Below are 20,352 nucleotides of genomic sequence, written 5' to 3' on the forward strand. Positions count from 1 at the left end.
CTAAAGAAAAGAAAAAAACCTATAAAATTCTCTTTTCATTAAAAAGCCGTGGCAATCTGATCAGAGCATTTCAAGTGACAGTGGGCACGGCAGAGCACCTCCTGCAGGCAGGGAGTCCCCCCCGAGCCTGTGCCACGGGTTTGGGGCACCCCAGGGTGCTGCTCCCATCTTGCCCATATAGCAAAGGCAGAGGTGATGGAGCAAACTGGGAGTCCCACCAACCCCGTAGAGCACGAGCATCCGGCGCAACCTTGGCCAGGCACCTTCAGCACCAGATCACAGAGGACCCCAGCTCCACGCCAGCCCCAAGCCGGGGTCCCGCGGTGGCCGCAGTCCCCTCTCTGCACTCAGCAAAGCCTTCGCCTGCGGCTCTCGTAAAGGATATTTATGGGAGGAAACTTTCCTCCCCTCCCCTCCCTCAAAAAAGCAGCCACCGGGTTAATAAACCACTGGCAAAACAAAGCAAGGGAATTTCCATTAAGTAGAGTAAAAGGTAATTAGCGGCCGGGCTGAAAGTGCCCGCCTCGTCCTGCGTCACGGCAGCCAGGGCCGGCGCTAAGCGCAAGCCCCAGCCGTCCTGGCTCCCAGCGAGAAAGCAAATTTGGGTCAAAACCCTGGGTTCCCAGAGGGAATTGCATTTCCCTTTCGTTACCTCCACCAAAGTCACGGGAGACGGAGCAGGAGCGACTGCGGGTCTGGACCCCACTGAAGGCAAAGGCACAGAAAAATCAGGGGTGGGAAATGGCGCTGGCAGATGAAGGTCAGAGGAAAGGAAACGTTTCATAAAATCAGTTGCATTTAACAAATGGTTTTGCCATCAGAATAAGGCAGCGGAGGACCAGTGTGGAGAGGGTCATTCTGATGCTCTCAAAGAGCAGTATTGCACGTCAGAAGTGCTGCAGGTTGTTATTTTGCTACACATCACCACTTTTACTGAAAACTGACCAAAAAAGAAAGAAAGGGGTAGAGTTTAAACTGTAGATTTCAGAATATGGGGGAAAAAGAAATTAGTCAAACCAAACTGAAAGTTGGGTAGATTTTTCTATTAAAAAATAAGAAATTATGCCTTCACAGCTTGACGGAGTTGCAGAAGCAAAACCAGTCCACCCATCGCTGCCCCATCTGTGGCCGTGGGTCAGGAGGGGGCCAGAAAAACCCTCTGTTGGGGGTCTTAGCCCATGGCTAAAGCAAACTCCACATGGCCTCTGCCACCAAGCAGCACCATTCCATCCTTCACACAATCTCTGTCTGTGCCCGCCACCGTGGGAGCAGCAAACCCACCCTGGGGTGCTTTGACCCTTTTCTGGGGATCCACCCCACCCACAGCTCTCTCTGCAGAGGGTCTTGCAACACTGGGGGAGGCACCGAGTGCCACCAGCTTCCTTGGCACAGCAAAGGGACATCGCTTGCCCAGCATCATGCAGCTAATCAGAGGTAAAGGCATGACCTGCACCCCAATCCTCCTACACACGTTATTCCCTGACGCCCTCAATTTTCTCCCAAGTGCTTTCTGCGCTAGGCTAGAAAAAGGGGGTTTTTTATTTGCAGAAGTGAAGGTTCCTGTTCCAAGACTCCTTTTGGTGTGTTTTTTTACAGACATGCTCCAGTTACTTTACTGATACAAGATGAAGCACAATTGTAAATTATTAAGACAAATCTGCAAATGGCAGGGGAATGGAAAGCCAATTAGGTTGCCAGTAGTATTTTCTGTCTGGAGTTGCTTTTTCCTTTCAATGACACTTGTTCACTTGGGCCAATGTTTTCAAACTCCACTGTCCAGTTCCTAATCAATGCTGAAGCATCTGAGGACAAGATGCCAGCATGCCAGGGAGCTGAGCATATGAACGTGGTGGGGAACCCAAAAAGCCAACTCGTTTGACATTCCTCGCTGCAAGGACTGTGGGGTGACCTTGCCTGAGAGCACCAACCTGGATCTCATCAGCGCTTGGGATAGGTAGGCATGAGCAGGGCCAGCTGCAGTCAAGACCGCAACAGGCTGGAGTCCCACACCCACAGCTTTTGCCGAGCACTGGCCAAAATCTTGATTTTTCCTTAGCCCAAAGCCTGAAAGCCTTGAACTGGGCAGAGGCTGCAGCATGCAACGCGCGCTCCTGCTTAAGCAATGCCTGCTCAGCCGTAGGGAGGACTTGAAAGGCACAAACCTAAAGCAGACAACCTAGCACGAGGGATGCAGCAAGGAGAGACGTGCAGCTCCAGCTCCAGCTCTGAATCTCCAGGGACAGCCTGATGCTGGGACCCCAGTCTGAGCCCACCGTGGGACCCAACTGCAGATATCTGATGGCACAGATCAGTGGATCTAACGTCCTCTTGAACAGAAACACTGAGGTGTCACCAAGAAGATGAATAAAGAGCAGAAGCATCGACACACAAATTATACATCTTGCTTTTATGGGCAGTGAAAGGCAAGGCAAGAGGCATACCTGAGAGGCAGATCTCTTACAGAAAGCTCAGGCTTTTCTAGCCTGAGGTACCATGCAGCACCCACAACCTTTAAAACAGGGAGGAAGGAAATGCCAGCGCTTGTTAAATACACCAAAGGGACTAGGAGACCATGAAAAGCTCCACCAAATGCCTCTGACAACACTTTCAGCTGCTCCTGAGCCATCAGGCACGCCTACAGATTTGTGCATCACACACGCACACGTCAGCACTGGCAGGTCTCTGCCTCAAAGAGGACACATCTGCTAGCGAAGAAACCCCAGGGCTATAGAAATGTGAAGCACCAGCAGGGCCAGTGTCACCAGTGTGGCCAGACACCTTCCAGCTGTGCGTTAGGAAGGAGGAACAGCAACCCCAGTGGCATGCCCAGCCTGAGCCATCTACAAGGGGCAGCTGAGACCCATCAAACTCATGGCACAGAGAAGCCTGCTTTCTGCAACAGCAGCAACACGTCCCTCCTTCCCTGCTATAGCATGTCCAGTTCCCACCACCATGGGGTAGTCTGCAATCACCCGTGACCCTCTGCAGAGTAAGTGGAGCTGCTAAAAGCAGCGAGTGGGTTTGGAAGCAGCAGTGCATCCTGCAAACAAAGAGCAAAACTGGGGAAAGGAGACCTGCCCGTGTGGTTGTGGTAAGGACGGCTGAGCCTCAGGGAACCTTTGCTTCCAGTGTGGCCCTGGGGAAACTGTCCCATCTGCCAGCATCAGTTTACCCTCTCCAGTGCTGGGGTAAGTCCCCTCAAGGCTGTCAGCTCTTTGGGGCAGCGATGGCCGTTTCCAAGAGAGTATCCCACACAGCAGAGCCCTAAGGGGGTGACTGCAAACCTTCTTCAGCCTCAAACCAAACCATACATTTGAGGAAGAGATGCTGAAGGGAAGAGCCTGGCATGGAGAGAATCTATTGTCTCTCCTCCAGAAAAGCAAATCTGTTGCCTCATCTTAAACGCAAGGGACAAGGATGAGTTTGTCATGGCATGGTGGAGGAGAGGGGCTGAAAACAGAGGTGGAAGCTGCAGAAGGAAGGTTACAACCAGACATGACCTCACATCTGCATCACTCTCTACCCCAGCCCTGTACCCACACAAGTTCCCCCATATCATGCAAAGTAAGAAACCAGTGTCTTCCCACCGCTGCAATTTTTTCCATACCTGGACAGGAATAAGAGGCTCTTTGTCATCGATGTCAATTAGGACATCATCCCTGGGTGTGAGGCTCACATCATCTGCAATCAGAGCAAGCACAAGCATGACCAGGACATCCAGCAGTTAGAAGCTCCAAAGCTGACCCACGTTGGGATCAACGTCCAGGAGCGATCTCAACCTTGCCCAGAGCCTTCACACCAGCCAAAGCTCGTGCTCATGCAGGTTGCACAGCTTGGCCAAGGGACATCCCATCTCACCAACCAACCCCAGAGCTAAATTCCTGCTTGGCATCTCCTGGGCTTTTTGTATCGGACATTACAGCTGGGGTGAGCTAAAAGCAACACATAGAGTGACCCATAGCTCCTCCTGGAGAAGGGCTCAGGTGTGCAGCCAGCATGGTCCTCATGGCAGCACGTACCCGAGTGCTCCTGGGGACCATCCATCTCCTCTCGGTAGGGGTCACAGTAGAAGTCCTCCAGTGAGCGGATGGTGCACTGGCCCACCACGGGCCTTCGGCCAAACGGCCTGTTGTCAATGATTTTGACGATGATGGGGGGGCTGTACAGGCTCTCCTTGGGTAAACGCTGTGGGGACAGGGGAGGGAACATGTAACTATGCAGAGTGGGGAGGGCAGCAGCTCTGCACCTCCCCAAAGGGAATCGAGGTGGAGGAGGACAGAATTAGCTTCACCATAGGATGCTTTTTTTTAATGGGACCTCTGGAGGTCCTTCCCAACCAGCTTTTCTATGACCCCATCACTGCAGGATGGGGACCAGGTCCTCACCACTTCCATGAAGAGCACACAGACGTCAAAGTTGGGGTTCTTCTTCACATTCTTGATGACGCAGGACTGCACGAGCTGGCCTCCGCACTCCACCAGCAGGCTGGGCGAGGTGACACTGGCCAGTTGGTAGCTCTTGAGGTTCCTCAGCCCCCAGGCCAGGATCTGAAGGGTGAGGGGAACAAACAGCAAAGACTGAGCCAAAGGTCTGCCTCCGGGTCTCTCACTGAGCTTCTCAGCAATGGAGGTAAACCTGAAAGTTGGCCCACCATGAAGGAGAGATGAATCAACCATGTAGGACGGCCGGTGCTGGGAGAAGCCAGGTCATACAGTAAGTGTTTCTCTGTGCGCACCAATACACCAGATCCACAACTGCTTATCTATTAATGGAGCATCTCTGTTCTGGGCAAATATCACCCTGGTGTGATGCAGACTGTCCTTCTAAAAAGCAACTGTGGTCCAGGGCTCTGATCTGCCCTAGAACTTGACTGCTTGGTGAGACTCATTTTCCCAGCAAGACATTTTTGACAGATAACTCATGAGCAGAACCAGCTCCCAGCACTGGTGGGACTCTGTAACCACAGAGTCTGGCTTGGATCCCATTTCTGGGTCTCATCCCCCCCCCTGTTAAGGACACACATTTGGGGTGTTATTCTGTGAGGGGGATAGCTGCGTCGCACGCTCCCCATCACTCACCTCGATGGCCGTGCGCTGCAGGACCGGTTTGATTCCTTGAGGGACCATGTAAATGTTGGGCTCCCGCTGGGGCGGGGGGTACGGCAGGTCAGCGTCCGCGGACTGCAAGGGAGCAGAGATGCAAAGGGCACATCAGGTCGTGCCATGATGGGACACCAACCCCATCATCTCCCCCTCCCCACACTGCGTCCCCCAGAGTCTCCTTCTCTGCAAAACTCATCTCCCCCCAGAAGTCCAGGACAGCTAGACAGGGGGACATGAGGGCTGGGGGGATGAATGTACTTGCAAGCTGTTTCTCTCCCATTGATCTGACCCTGGAAAAGATCAAACATCTACTGCTGAGAGCGATCCCTGAGACTTTCCAAGGGAACTAAGAGGGATCTGCCCTCCATCAAGGTTCAGCCTCCTTTAGGGGAGGAGGGGATGAAACCACATCTATCCCACGCCAGGACCACAGTGAGACAGTTATGCAGAGGGATGAGGAGAGGGGACGAAGCAGCAGCAGGGGGTTAATTAGTGAAATACAGCTCCTTGAGTTGGACAGAGTGAGATGCTGTGACCAACTCCTGAAAAGTAGCAATTCAGAGCGGGCAGCACAGTGGGACGGAGGGTTGGCATTGCCTCCCGATGCAGGAAAGGGCTGTCGTTCATACAACAGCTCAGCTATAAACCGTAACTGGCAGCCGCCAAGCTGCCGGCCACAGGACAAGGCTCAGATAAAGCTGTCTATGCACGGTGTACACAGAAGGAGATTTCCTTCGGGATAAGACCAAATCTGGACAGCAGGTGAGGGATTCAAAATTTGCCTTCACAGAGGAGGAAAGCAGGGAGCCAGACTTCCCCGGCCATTTGCAGAGGACGGGCTCTGAGCCCTCCCAGATTTTGGGTTCTCCTTGACCTGCATCTTTGAGTTCAGAGTCACTGAAAAACCAGGAATGAAAGCAAAACCTCTAAAAATGCAACCCTCAACCAAGGGCAGTTGGAACCAATTTAGGAGACCGGCATTCTTTTCAGGCTGGAGTATTATTGCATTAAATTAAGTGTGTATATGTATTTCAATTATAGGATTGGTTCAGGTTTATATATGTATGTATATAAATGCTCTACAAAGGGATTTTTCATGGTGGCATGTTAGATATACTAGATGCTAAGCTTTAATTTTCATTGGCAGTTGCTGGTGGCTGCTGAATCAAGCTGCTTGTTAGCTGAAGACTTTCGGTAACTCCATTTCGGGGCAGATGTCTGAGTTCCCACATGGGGCAGACGGTAAATCTGGGGCAGGCAGTCCTCCCTCCAGTGGTCCACATGCTTGCAGAAATGGTTAGTGCTAGCAGGGAAAGGGAAGGTTATCTGGGAGGTGAGTGCCTAAAGAGAAGGGAGAGGTGCAGAGCATCCCCAGCATCGCTTGGGTGCTCGGCACTTCTGGTAACCCACCTACTTACCCAGAGCCTTAATTTCAGGCTACTCAGACGTTGCACCATCAGCATGAGCTGATCCTTCCTTGGGGTAGAGGAATAGACCGAATGACCCTTGAAGAGCTATCCCCAGATTTTGTTTGTGACCTGTAGCACTTAGAGCACATCAGGTGCCTAAGCACAGACTGAACCATGAAGAGCCTCAGTCTGTCCTTGTATAGTGACCTATGTTCAATTCTAGCTTTAAATGTGCTCAAGTTGCATTTAAGTTGCATAATAGAGATGCAGAAATCACCTAGCCCATCTCCAAACCCCAGGGCAGGCTCAAACTCCACACAGCCCCTGTGAGACAGCTACACAGTCTGTTCTCAAAAAGGAAGGGGTTTTTTCCCTATCAGGGCACCTAAATCTTCACTGATGCAAATATCATGTGTTGCATTTCCTTATCATCATTGGACTAAAGATCATTCCAATCCTTCTATCCTCTGGCAAATCTGTATGGGAAAAGGGGAAAGCCTTGGGGAAAGAACTCCTGCCTGTCCCCCATCCTCTCCAGGTTCAACAGTGGCTTTGAAAGCCAACAGTGCACACTCGGCTTCTAACACTGCAATGTCTTCAGTTAACACTAGCCGTTTCTAAGTCCTTCTCAATCCCTGCTGCTCTCCTGGTTGTTTGGCAGTCGTTCCCCTGGGTCTCACCTGAATGCACAAGCATTAAGTGTTTCACCAGATGGGACAGAAATGAGCAGTGAGTCCTGGGGATGAGGCAGGAGCAGGGAGGGTTCAGGGTGGTAGTGGGGAACAAGCAATTCCCAGACACAGCTCTCAAGCCAGACACAGCAGGCTGGATGGAGGAGACAGCCATGAAAAGACCTGTGGGGTCTGCTGGCAGCTGGGATGGTTTGAACAAGGACAAGTCAGAGGGAAGCAGGGTGGAACGGAGCTCTGGAGATCATCTAGTCCAACCCTGACTTTGATACAGGGTTGGAAGCGAGATGAGCAAAAGTGAGCACAGATCAGCCCAGTCAAAACAGTGGCTGGAAACGTCTCCCAGTTTGAGTGTGCAGCTGGGCCACGTTGTTTCAAGAGGGGTGTAAATCCCAGTGCTTGGAGGGGATCTAGCCCCAAAAGGCTGCTCCCATTTGCACCAAACAGAAATGCAGTAGAAGGAAGCCTGATGCCAGCCTGGTCGTTCAGATACATCATGAGCCTGAATGAGGCACATATGAGCCAGATTCTCCATAAGGCTTGTTATTTACTGCTACGGGCACTGGAGACCTCAGGCTGGCATCACTCTTTTGGCTGCAGCCTCAGTGGGTTGCTCTGGATGGGGTTTCTGCAGGGAAGGTGGGTCAGGCCACGCCACGTCTGAAGGAGCTGGTCTCTCTGAGAGTCTCTGTTGGGACTTTGCTTGGTTTCTGGGCACAGGCAGAGAAACAGAGGAGAGTCGAGTGTTTGAGCATAAAAGGTACCCATTGGAGGAGCCCCTCGTAGAACAAGGCAGGGGTGCAGAGCTGTGGAGTGCCCCGTCCAGAAATGGCAGTAGCAAGAAATGGAGGAGAAAGAGCAGAGAGATGGTTATGTTTACATGGGCTCATCCATCTCAGCCCACACGGAGCACAAAGATGAGCCCCACACCATCAGGAAAGGCTGCTTGGGTGGAAGAAACCCATCCTGCAAAACCATGTTTATCCCATCCAACCCTTCATGGAAATGTGGCCGGGCTCTTCGCATGCCCCAGGTCCCTCCTAGCTCATCTCCCAGACTTTGGGGTTAACTGGCTCCTAGGGCCACCACAACACACAGACGTGCCCCTTGTTCAGCTCCCTGCCTTGTGTTTTCCAAGATACCAGCCTACCCTGACATTGCTTGGCTCAGCCTGTGATCTGCTCTGTAGGATGCACAAGGTCTGGGTAGCAATTTTGACGGGTTGCCCAAGCAGCAGCTCGGGATCCTGATGAGAGTATTTCCTTCAGAGCAACTGGAACAGTCCAGCACATGATCCAGTTCATGGTGAATTCCCCATGAAAAGTTGCAAACTTTTCAACTGGGATTTCAGTTGAGGTCCAGCCAAAGGTCAGCCCAGCATTTCGGCTGTTGCATGCTTTGTTTGGAAGGGTTGAGCACCAGTAGACCTCATGCACACACACATCCCACAAAGGTTAAATATTACCCGACATGCCCTGCCATCGGGAACAATTCCTGGGTTAAGCACAGAGCCCATCTACCCTGTCCTGCTGGTGATCATTTGTGCTACGAAAATCCTGATGCTATTGGCTTGACTCATCTGAGAAGAAGTGGCTGTCCCGTGTAGGCACAATTTTAACAATGTCCAAGATGAAGAGACAACTAAATCCTGGAGACTCACCTCATCCAGGCTGGAGGACAGCTCACTCTGGAGAAGAGAAGGAGAGCACAGAGTCAGAGCAATTCTCATCCATAAGCCCATCCTAGACCTTATAATTGTAGCTGATAACTGAACAGGAAAAATGATGCTTTCCAAGTTCCTGCACACCGCACGCCCTGAGGTTTGAGAAGAAATCAGTGCAAGTGACTTAAAACCATTTAAAATCCAGCATCAGCTAATGCCTGGGCTGCAGGGTAGGAAACACACTGGAGCTGTTGGGAAGCACAGCCCTTCACGATGGGAATGCTGAAATTATTGCAAGGCAGGAAGGTAATGGTGTGTTTGACACCTGAGGAATTATGTCTGGAATGGGATACATTCACCCTGTCTTACAGGTCAAAAGTGAGTTGCCCCACTCACTCCAACTCTATTTACCATCAGCGGAAAGAAACTGGCATCTCTACATGGGGATTCCTTCATCCTGAAACAAGTCCCTAAGACAGAATGGACAAATTGCCTGCAGAAGCAGGGCTGCAAACAGAGTCCACTGCAAACCTCTGCAGGAGCAGCTGATGGTGCTGGGACCCAGCAGCTCTGTTGGGGCAGGGAAGGGGACAGATTGAGGAGCATAGAGCCTAGGAGCTGCAAACAGGAGAAGGGCATTACCTCGAAGCCAGGGATGTGATGGACAGCCGGCTGTGGAGAAAAAAAACCACACATTTGCCATTTGCACTCCTGGTGCTAACTCAGCTTTATCTGGCAGAGAAACAGCAGTCCTCCCATAGCCACACGCTGCCCCCTCCATGCCCAGTGCTGGGCTCCAAAAAGCCTGAGCGAGAGGGCAGAGCTCTCCGTCCGACAACAAGGTACGAGCAGAGCCTCGAATCCCCCCAGCTGCTTTCTGCTAGGATCAAACAAGGTCCTTGGAGAGGGGATTCCTCTCCAAGGTCTTCCCCACCCAGTTCAGCAACTTCTGAGGGGGGTGAGGAGGAAGGAGAGGCTGCATGCAGGTGATCCGATGCCCCATCCTGGCAGCAGAGACGTCCCCTGACCCCCACTCAGCAGCCCCTCACTGGTGCGGCAAGGCTGGTACCCAGCCCATCCAACCCCGGCGGCTGCAGCAGCATCGTGGGCAGAGCACAGCATCCCTCCGGGAACAGAGCTGGGACCTACGGTGGAGGGAGGGAAGAGGGAGCTGTGGGACCCTCGTTCCCAGTTAGCACCTCGGGGCTGGGAGGGAAGAACGGGCCAGGGAGATTTAGCCTTCCAGTCTATCCCCTTTCCCTGGCATAGAGGCACATCTGGGCTGCAGCCAGGCGCCGCAGCCAGTGGAAAAGCCAGAGACGAGAGAGGCGAGGGGGTGGTGCGTGCAGGGGGACAGGGAGGGTTGGGAAAGCACACGAGAGCACGCTGGGCCATGATGAGGAGCCTCTCCTGCCCGGGCTGGCTCCGAAGAGCAGCCTCCTTCCCCCGTGGCTCATTACATGAACGGCCAGCACTGAGTGCAGAAGCTTGCTGCAGGAGTAACCGCCCGCTTCAGCTCTCATTAAACCCCCTCCGGAAATTAACTCTGAGCAAAGGGCAGCAAGCTGGGGCCAAATGCATCAAGCTCTTCCCGCGGTGTGAAGGTGCCGAGGCTCTGAGCTCAGCACCGCAGCCGGCCAGGCAGCCGTGCCTCCCGCACCGGTACCCAGCAGCCCAGGTTTCGGTCCGGCACCGAGCCTCTTCTCGCTGGCCTCGCTAATTGCCTCCCATCGCACGGCTGCGGTGCAGCCAGCGCTGAGCATCGCAGCTGGGTCTGCTCGGAGCAGCCGTCCTGGTGAAACTGAGGACGGGCAGGCGTAGAGCTGCTGAGCCCAGGCGGGCATCACTCAGCGTTGAGCAAAGGTTGGATCCTGCTGGGTGCTGAGAGGCTCCGAGGGAAGAAGCCAGCATTGCAGTTAGAGACAGGGTCAGGTCCGGGTGGGGAGCTCACCTTCTCCCTCTGAATCAGCTCGAAGGCAGCCAGCAGCTCCCCGACGTTTCTGTTCGCCTTGATGACCGGGTGCCAGGAGAGCCGCGGCGAGTGCACCAGGCTGGGCTTGCAAATGCAGCGCCCCATGAACTCATCTGCACCCTGAAAGGCAATCAATCACAGGCACAGGGAGCTTTCTTCCCACCCCACTTCCCAGAGGAGTCCATCACTATGCACCCGCATCTCGTCTGAAACCCCGACACTCAGCAAGCAGGCTCAATGTCTGAACCAGTATGGGACCGGTTCAGAAAAAAAGGTGGGTTTGATGCCCATGTAGACTCAAGCTTTCAAACTCCTCCCTGTAACTGCTAGAGCTAGAAATGCACTCTTTCTTCTACATTTTGGCTTAAACAGGAGGTGAAATTCCTACAGCATCACACGATATCCAGAGCAGGAGCTCTGAGTACAGTATTGAGTATCAGCAGCTCTTAAAAATCCCATTCACTGATCTGCAACAGGATCTTCAGTTGCTTTTGCTGCTTCCTGATGGCTTCTTTTGGAGGAGGGAGAGCAGAAGGGTTCCTGAGAGGTTCTGAGACGTTCTGGAGACATATTCTACATGCTTATTACTTATGCACTGCTTACACGTGGTCTGAAATCCCTTCTGCTCTTGTGACATGCTACAGCCTAGTTTTTCTAGGAAGGACTAAAGGTTATGTCACCAGCCCTGCAAATGCCATCACTGCAAGGCACTTTGGATACCATTGAGCAGCTGAGCAAACAACAGTGTATCATCCCCTACTTGCGTGACTGCTTTAAAACCTGTCCCAAGCTTTTCCCACAAGGAAATATGGTTAATTGGGCCATCCTGCAAAACACGATGTAGATGCAGCTTTGGTGACTAGAGCAGGGCCACCAAGGACATCACTAGCAGAGCTGTTCGCTGAATTTTTTGTCTTCTGAGTGTCCAGCTCAATGTCAGAGCCACCCAGAGATGTGACAGCATTGCACTCCAGAGGGCAGGAGCGATGTGTTTGTTCCATCTACCCCAGCACACTCCCACCGTGAAGGTCCAGCTCATGCCGACACACTTACGTAGGTGTCGTGGTCATATATTTCCACCACGATGTTGGGAGGGGAGTCAGATACGTTCTGGGGATCCCCAAAGATCTCTATCTCGTAGAAGATGAGTGTCTGGTCCCAGGTGGGGTTCAAGGTGTTCTTGATCACCACCGTCTTCTGACTTTGATGGAGGAAGGAGACAATGGCATAAGGATCTGCAAGGGATGTTAGACAAGAGGCAAAGGATGAATTAGAGCTACCGGTCTAGGAAGGAGAAAGCAATTCATAGTCATTCAAGGGCCAGTGGGCTGCGCGGGGAAGACTGTGAACAGGCTGAAAGAGCTGCAGGTCTTTCAGAAACAGCAATGACATTCCCATCATGTCCCAGGCAACTCCAACTGAGAAGAGAATAAAGCCAAGTTCTCCAACACTTATCCCTATACACCAGTTATTTGCAGCTCAGGTACGTCCCAAGCTAGGTGTGATGACTGTATGTTTAGCAACCCTGCAAGCAGGTTGTCTTCCACAGGTTTGCCCTGTCTCTCTTGAACCCACCGTATCCTCCAGTGAGGACTCAAAACTGCATGAAGAACCATCTTCTCATGGTTTTTTTCAGTATCTCCATCTGAGGCTCCCCAGTTCCTGCATTAGGAGAGAAGGAGCAGTCCACCCGTGCCCCACCCGCACTGACACTTAGGGTTCTGCAGGTTTCTATCATGCCAGCCCTAAAACATCTCTTTTTCAGGCTGAAGAGTCTCAGCCTATGGAGTTATTCCTCATAAAGGGCCAATCCAGACCCCTGCTCATTCCAGCTCTTTTTGGGACAAGACAACCACAACGGTCCACAAAACTTAGCTGTCTATCTATGCAAAGACCTTCCTTCTTATCCCACAGCAGCCTCCTTTCCTTAAAAACCTTTGATGAAGGATTTTTTTTGCCAAAAACCTTCTAGCCATCCAATGAGACCATGTTAACCAGAGCAACCTTATCCTCTGGCTTGTGATAGCTCCAGCTGGTGGAGACACCGTGACCTTCCCTGGCCACGTCTCCCAGCTCTCCGCTGCTGTAGCATTAGAAATTTCCTCGCTGCCTGACTTGATCTGTCCTGGTCCAGGTTACCCTCATGACTCCTCACCCTGTCCACCAGCAGTGAGGTAGCACAAATGGTTCACCTATTGCCCTAAGGTGAGGGGGGTTCTCCCAAAAGATGACTCTACAAGGATGAGTGTTTCCATGGTGGTAACATAGCCGTCCTCCAGCAGAGCGGAGAGCACAAACCGTTTCCACGGTGCAGTCCTTCCTGGGGAGATGCAGGAGGTACCAGCACTGCACGTGTGGGTGAGCAGTGACTTCAGGTCACCCCTTGCTGTGAAGACCAGACCACAAAGAAGGTGGCTGGGACATTACTGACTCCTTCCTGGGGTCTTTAACATCTCCAGAAGGGAGAGGAGCTGAGGATGCAGCCAGCAACCAGCCAGAGTCATCCTCTCAGCCCCTTTGCATGAGCTTTGGTAACCTCCATGTCTTGGGGAGGGTTTGGGGTTCCCAGCACTCGGGGTTATCCCGTGTGGCCACCAGACAGCTCTGAGTCTCCCTTAGGGCTGCTGCATCTCATCTTGCCAGCCCCACGCAGATGCCTCAGGTACTCCAGGGTCTCACCAGACCCCTGTACTTAGGCACTGAGCTGGGACCAAGGTGTCTCACCCCCAACTTGGGACAAAGCCAGCGGTTTCTCACAGCGAGGCAGCAACAAACAGCGAGGAGTAGCCTCCCTTAACAACCAAAGCAATTAACACAGGAAGCCTGAGATCAATTAACAACGGAAACATGAAACCTGAGCCCTCTCTAACACCTTCCCTTCCAGACAGCTTCAAAGAGCATGTGGCCCAAACCTGCTGTGGACATCCAGCCCACACCAGCGGTGGCACTGGGCACAGGGACAGGACAGATGGTGGCAGAACCAGGATCAAGGTCTGGGTGAGAGGTTTGAAACATGCCATGGGGTCACACTGTAAGACCCCATGGAGACTGAACACCTTTCATAACCTTATAGCACCTACTGGTCCTTGTCAGGGATTAGACCTCCGTGACTGCTGCATCCCACCTGACTGGTCCCAGGTGGACCCCTCAGCTCTGGTTGCCTACAAAGCCCAACCTCCATGGTGGCAGGAGGCGTCCTGGGCCTTTTTGGAAGGACGCAGGCCACCTTCTCCACCTGGCACCCAGCATGACATGCCACCACAAGACACAGATGCACCGGACAGTGTATGGGGGTCCACCAGCATGCAGCGGGGTACCACCTGGCTCACCCCAAAGCCAGTCCCACAAGACCTACCGGCAACCAGGAGCATGGCAGACCCTACAAACGCAACCCTTAGTGCTTGGCGCTGTGCAAGCCCCCATGGTCCCAGGAGGGGTCCCCCCACCCCGTGAAACAGCGTGCAAACCCCAACATCAGCACTGTCGGGAGACTGTGAGCTTGTGCTGGGAGCAAAAGGTGTCCTGCCTACCCTGGAGATGGAGGAGCATCCCCCAGACACCTGAAGGCAGGGCTGGCTGAGCAGGGCGGCATCCCCCACCCTCCCTCCCGTCTTCCAGGGATGGGGGGGGCCAGGGGGGTGTATTTTCTTTCTTGGCGTCCGGACCGCAGCAGACGTGTTTAATGAGCCGGGGCTGTTTGCGAGGTGGCCGGCTGGAGAGAGCACTATTCACGCTGGGAAGAACCTTTTCCACTTACGTGCTTTTTTCCAGTAAGAGGAAAGCAGAATGCGTTACAATAAACAAAAAAACCATGGATTTGGATTTGCTTTTTTGCTCTTTTTTTTTTTTTCCCCTCCTCTTCTTTTTAAAGGAGGCCTCCATAAAGCCCCTTTGTTTAGACCCTCATGTGCACAGAAGGTTTATTTTTATAACTGTGTAAAGCCCCCTTAATGAACTCCTTTATGCTTTGTTAAGGCAGTGGAGATCACAATTCCACATTGTGGCATGTTGTTACTCATGTTGTCCTTGGCCGGGTTTTTCCGAAGGAAGGGACTCCCCTCCCCGCTCCGCCGATCGGGGCCATGAGATCACCTCGGTCCCCACCGCTTCGAACAACAAACCCTTTGTGGAGGCGGAGGGGAGACGGGACCTCGGTGGGTGCAGACACTGGGTGATTGTTTGGGTGCTCTGCACCTCTCCGGGGCATTTCTGCCCACCCCCCTCTAAGCCCCTCTGCTTCAAAATACGGGGGGAAGCAGGAGCCCCTTGGGATTGTGGTCCTGCTGCCTGGCACGGTGATGCCCGGCTGTCCCCGCAGGCTGCTGCCCGCTGCAGGTCCCCACACCGCACCACTTTTGGGGTCTGTCCCTATATCCCATTTGAGATACGTCACCCCTGTGCCAACACTGGTGGGCAATCCCATGTCCAGCCCCTCTGCAAATCCCCGCGGCAGACGGTCGGTGACAGCCTTGGAGGGATGCTGGATGGCTCCTGCCCACGGGCATCGCTGCGGAGGGGTGCGGGTGCTCTGGGGATACCTGTCCCAGGACCTGCTCACATCTCAGATGTGGTCCCCAGCCCATAGCAATGAACCGACGGGGGACTTCTTGCATTGCCCCAGCTCCGGCTCTGACTCAGAGGTAGTCAGCAACGTCCCCCATGTCCTGCTTCCCCACCTCAAAATGACACTCCGAAGCATTAACGGGTGTGGGCAAAGGCAGCTTTGGTCACAAGCACCAAAGAGCCGCGGGGCCGCCTGGCTGGGATGGCCCAGCCCATGGGGAAGAGAATGTGGGACTCTCCAGCTGCCGGGGGGGCTGGTCCCTGCTGGGGTCAAATGCGAAGAACCATTCCTGGCACGTTCCCCCACCTCTGCAGCCATGCTCCAGCCTCTGCTGCAAACAAAATGATCCTAAAACCAAACCACCTACACCCAAGCACCCTTCAGCACCAAAAGATAACAGAGCTGCCTAACAGATAAAGTGACATGTCTTATTCCGACTCGATTTCCTACGCCAGAAAACGTGATCTCAGCACGGGATGTCCCGACCACATCAGCTCAAGTCCGGCAGTTTCAGAAGCGCCTGAAGCTGTGCTGGGGATGTGGCGAGCAGCAGGACATGGAAAGCTCCTTGCTCAAAGCCCAGGACACCCTTTTCTCCACCTGGGACCACACTTTTTTCCATGAAGGGGCATTTTTTACAGTCTGACCTGAAGGATGCCCAGTTCAGGCATTGGCTTCATCAAGGAAACCCTCCAGACGTTGCCTCCCAGCTCCCTTGCAAAGTTTCCAGGATGGAGAGCAGAGGAGCAGCAGCTCAATTTAACGTTCAGTCGTGAAAACAAATACAAACCCTTTTACAGATTTGCCACTGTTAGGTATTTTCCTTTCCAACCATATTTTCAATCAATTCTTTCATTCCTAATAAACGGGGTCTCCCTTCTTCAGCCTTGATCCCTTCCCAAACTGTAGGACAAATCCCCCCCACAAATCCCAAACCCAGGAGACCTGCCACCACCTCGCAAGGGTGGGCAAGGGGCTGGCCAGGATTCAACCAGCTGGGAGCAAGCTGGATGCTAGATGCTGAGGGCACATAAATCTGACCAGAAACTTCATGAGGATGCCAGAGACGAAGGTGTCTGTCTGCTCCGAGGTCCTAATTACATCCTTGCACCCTTTTTAATTTTCCTGAGCGCATCTCATGGAGGTTTCTGCCCTGTGCTCCATCCTCTGTCCTCCCTGCAATCCCCCAGCTCGCACGCTGTGCAGGGGGGCAGCTCGAGGCAACGTGCCACGGTAAACATCCCTGCCCTCCGCTCTGTTTATATTTGTCATGTCCCTGAGCTGTCTGCTACCCGGCCTTGCCACTGGCTTTCAGCGTCACCTCGGGTCGGGGAGAAGGAGCTATTAGCAAAGCAAACAGCTCTGACTCACAGCTGACCTGGGTAACTTGTGGTTTCTGGTTGGTTTCTCACATAAGAGTTCTTGAAACTCTGATTTTTTTGCTGATGGGAAATCAAGCTACCAGGCTGGTTGCCTAGGGAAAGCCTCATGCCGCTGCCTTTTCTTGTTTGGCTGCCAAACACCCCTCATTTCACATCAATAAATACCCCAAAATTTGCTTTACAGACCCACTACTCCCCAGCATTCATTACAGCAGTAATTACAAGCACAAACAAGTGGACGTGAGCATGTGGGCTTACCTGAAAAGCTGTCCTTGTCCATTGCAATCAGATCCCGTGCTTGGTACATGTAGCAGCGGAGGTGGTATCTGTTCCCATCTGCACGGAGGAATGAGAAACAGTTAAGAGCTGAGGCCAGGGATGGGTGCAGGGCACAGGGTGAATAGCTGGGTTTTTAACCCGCCCCAGGCTCCTGTCTGAGGGCAGCTTGGCTTAATCCTTCCCGTGGCTTCCCAAGAGAGCACGGAGCCCTGAGCATGTCGATGTTCCCAGGGGCACAAGCCGTGCCCCATCCTTGCCCACCCCCCCTTTCCATCCACCTGCACTCAAGGTGGGCGAGAGGAAGAGGATGGGAAATGCTCGGCTATGGGATCCCCACAGCAGAGACCCTGCGCCGGGACTCACTGCAGGGGAATTTCACCCTCCCTTCCGACCCTCAGGCCTTACAGTCAAATATGCACGAAATGGTGGGTCTGTTGACGCCAAAACTGAGGGTGGAGATGGATTTGCCATCATCGCTCTTGTCGTCTGTCACTCCCCCCTGCAAGAGAAAGCAAAGCAAGTCCGTCATGCCGGTACGCCCTCCACAGCCGGGGCTCCCCGTGGGACAGGGTCCTCCAGGGTATCATCCATACAGGTGTCCAAGAGGATTTGGGGTTTCCAGTGCCTCCTGGCAGCCCACAGAGGGACCCTCAGGCTCTTCTGTCCCAGGAGGGCAGAGAAGACCCCAGAGGGAACAGGACAGGACAGCAAAAGCAGCCCCAGGGCCACCGACTCACACCCCCTCCCACCACCCAGCATCTCACCAGCATGGAAAAGCCTCTCCATAAAGTTCATCGTTCTTGGAGCAGTAGTTAGTAATTAAAGCAATTTCACTAAGTCCCCTTGCGAGCAAAATTAATGGAGTATAAGCTTTGTGAACAGTGATACAGACTGTGTCAAATGCAGCCAAATGCCCCATTCACTGCCCGGGGGGAGCCTCGGCCGACCTTGACCATCGCTATTCCCTCTTCTTGTGTTCGCCTGCGAGAGCCGGCCTTTTATCACCTCCTAATTGCTGCATTCGGCTTGAAATATTTAGTAGCAGGAAAAGGAGCGTAAAGGTAAGTTCCTGGAGAGTGTAAAGCTGATCTTTAAATATTTTTCAATTATCGAATGCAAGGGAGAGACAGGAGGGGTGTTCAAAGAAAAAAGGAAAAGAAGGAAAAAAGAAAAGAAAAAAAAAAAAGCGGGTCCAGGATGGAGTTTCCAGATCCCGGAGACGCCTGGTCCTAAAAAACACGTCAGGAGCTTAGGTGGTCTGCAGACCCCTCCTTGCCTTTCCAGGCAGGAATCGCAATTACCGTGACATTGTCTGCAGAGGAAGCCCTGGGGTTTGCCCTGCATTTACGGCGGTGAGGTCGCGCTGAGGGTTTGCAAGGCAACCTCCAGCGCTGCCTTCCCTTCCTCGCCCCCCCTCCCCGCAGGAGCTGAATAGCTCCTCAGTTATTTTTATGACCTTTCTGCCCAGCAGACTGCCGGTCCCTCCAATCCCCCCACCCCGACCTGCGCCCACTGCCAGCCTGGGGAAGGGCAAGTGAAGGAGACCAGGAGCAGAGATTGCTCTCTGAAGCCCTCGGCAAGGGATTGGAGACCCCCCCAGTCCATCCATCACAGGGAAGGGGGGCTCCTCACACCCCAAAACACCACAGAAAGCACGCCTTGGAGAGGGCAAACTGGCAAACGCTCTTTCTCAGGACTACGATTTACCCTTTGGGGTCTCCACGCAGGATGGAGTACCCCCACCACCTCCACCCTTCGCCCCATCCCCGCGGGGTTCCCAAGGTCCGGGTCCTGCAGCAGAAGCCCGTGCACGGTAGCAGCCACTCGCCTTGGGTGCAGGAGCACTGGGGGACAGAGGCATCCTCGTCCCGGTGGCATCCCACCGCTCTGCCCCAAGCAGGACTCCTCTGCGACCGGGCTTTCCCACCAGGACCCCCCCGCTTGGTGCAGCAGGGACCACTGGGGTCCCACTTGGACCGGTTGGTAGTTTGGGCACAAAGTTACAGCACCAGTGCCTTCCACCCTGGCCAAACCCCAATGGCACCACGTGCCCACCCTGGCTGTCATCACCCTGGTTTAACTCACGTCCCTGGTCTTCTCCTGCCTGGGGAGCCGGTGGTTCAATCACGCTTGGTGCAGAGCCAAAGCTGGGGCGTAAGCTCCAGCAGAAAACAGGCAAGATTTTCCAGCCTGGCATGGAAAACCCAAAGCTCTCCGTCAGCCAAAGGTTTCCCTCGGCTGATTTTTGGAGGAGGACAGGAGGAAATGGGGCTTGCAGGGTGGGAGGGCTGCTCACAGCTCCAGGGCAGAGCCACTGGGCTTTCCATCAGAAACTGGAGATGGCCTCAAGCCACAGAACTCGGCTCTGGGCTTCCCAGAAATCGGACCGAGGGCAGAGAGGTGCCTGGGGGCTACACCGTGTCCTGCGGTGTTTCTCTTTCAATGACCATTGGTGAGGAGCAAGCTGCCAAATGGCAGATCCCAAAACAGCTGGGACGTGCTGTCACAGAAAGGGAAACCCAGGAACAAGGTGATGTGATGGAGGCGATGGCCAAGCCAGCAAGCCCAAGGGAAAGGAAGGATGCCCAGCTTATATAGGGGGGGATGCACAGGTGAAATACAGGCAAAAAGAGAGGAAATGAGAGGGTAGTGCTGCAGACAGTGGTGTTACACTGCCTCTGCATTTCAGGTATGGGTGGGAGCGCTAAAAGCCTTCTGCAACGCCAACTTCTTGGTCTCAAGCTCCCCGTTAGTCAGGTGGGACTCATCACGAGCAGCAATAAGCACTTTGTGGGTGTCCCCTCCCCTGTGAGGGGGATGCCATCACAGGCAACGGAGAGAGCAGGGTGGTCATGGCGAGGGCAAAGGGGGTGGCCCGGTGGACGGGATGCTTTGCCTAGGACACTTGTGGGCTCACCGTGGGTCTACTTTCCTAAGCATAGTCCTGCCCTGAGACACCCGGGGACTGCCCCAAGTCATGGGTGGCTGCATGAAGGCTCCAAGGACTGCCGAGAAAATGGCATACCAGCAAGGAAAGAGCCACGATCCTTCTGCATTGGAGAGCCCACGGCTGGGGGCAGCAGGAGAAAGCAAGTGAACCAGTGGGAAGCAACATCCGAGGCAGCTCAACCCACCCCAACAGGCACCCCAAATCCATCAAGCTAATTGTACCCAAGGCAGCCGAAACCCAGTGCCACGTGGCAGCACCACGAGCCCTCACAGCAGCATGTGGCCCTCCTTCAGGCAGCACGACCCACGCTGCCCAGCCCCGATGCTGCTCCCGGTGGGATGG

General features: G+C 53.7%; 1 protein-coding gene across 11 annotated transcripts in view; it reads right to left on the reverse strand.

The window, feature by feature from the left end:
- DYSF (dysferlin) overlaps nucleotides 1-20,352 on the reverse strand; it is a 106,160-nt gene that overhangs the window by 52,164 nt on the left and 33,644 nt on the right. For 10 of the 11 annotated variants that reach the window (XM_069797408.1, XM_069797358.1, XM_069797391.1 and 7 more), the window contains 11 exons: nucleotides 17,466-17,559; nucleotides 17,040-17,117; nucleotides 11,889-12,070; nucleotides 10,815-10,955; nucleotides 9,506-9,535; nucleotides 8,861-8,887; nucleotides 7,965-8,006; nucleotides 5,079-5,180; nucleotides 4,386-4,547; nucleotides 4,020-4,185; nucleotides 3,608-3,681 (listed from right to left, as the gene is read on the reverse strand). In XM_069797408.1, coding sequence (XP_069653509.1) covers nucleotides 3,608-3,681; nucleotides 4,020-4,185; nucleotides 4,386-4,547; nucleotides 5,079-5,180; nucleotides 7,965-8,006; nucleotides 8,861-8,887; nucleotides 9,506-9,535; nucleotides 10,815-10,955; nucleotides 11,889-12,070; nucleotides 17,040-17,117; nucleotides 17,466-17,559 — 1,098 coding nt within the window. The remainder of the gene's footprint in view (nucleotides 1-3,607; nucleotides 3,682-4,019; nucleotides 4,186-4,385; nucleotides 4,548-5,078; nucleotides 5,181-7,964; nucleotides 8,007-8,860; nucleotides 8,888-9,505; nucleotides 9,536-10,814; nucleotides 10,956-11,888; nucleotides 12,071-17,039; nucleotides 17,118-17,465; nucleotides 17,560-20,352) is intronic. The other variant, XM_069797338.1, reaches the window with a different exon arrangement.

The sequence above is a fragment of the Haliaeetus albicilla genome, chromosome 1 (genome assembly GCF_947461875.1).
Source record: "Haliaeetus albicilla chromosome 1, bHalAlb1.1, whole genome shotgun sequence".
NCBI classification, from domain to species: Eukaryota; Metazoa; Chordata; class Aves; order Accipitriformes; family Accipitridae; genus Haliaeetus; species Haliaeetus albicilla.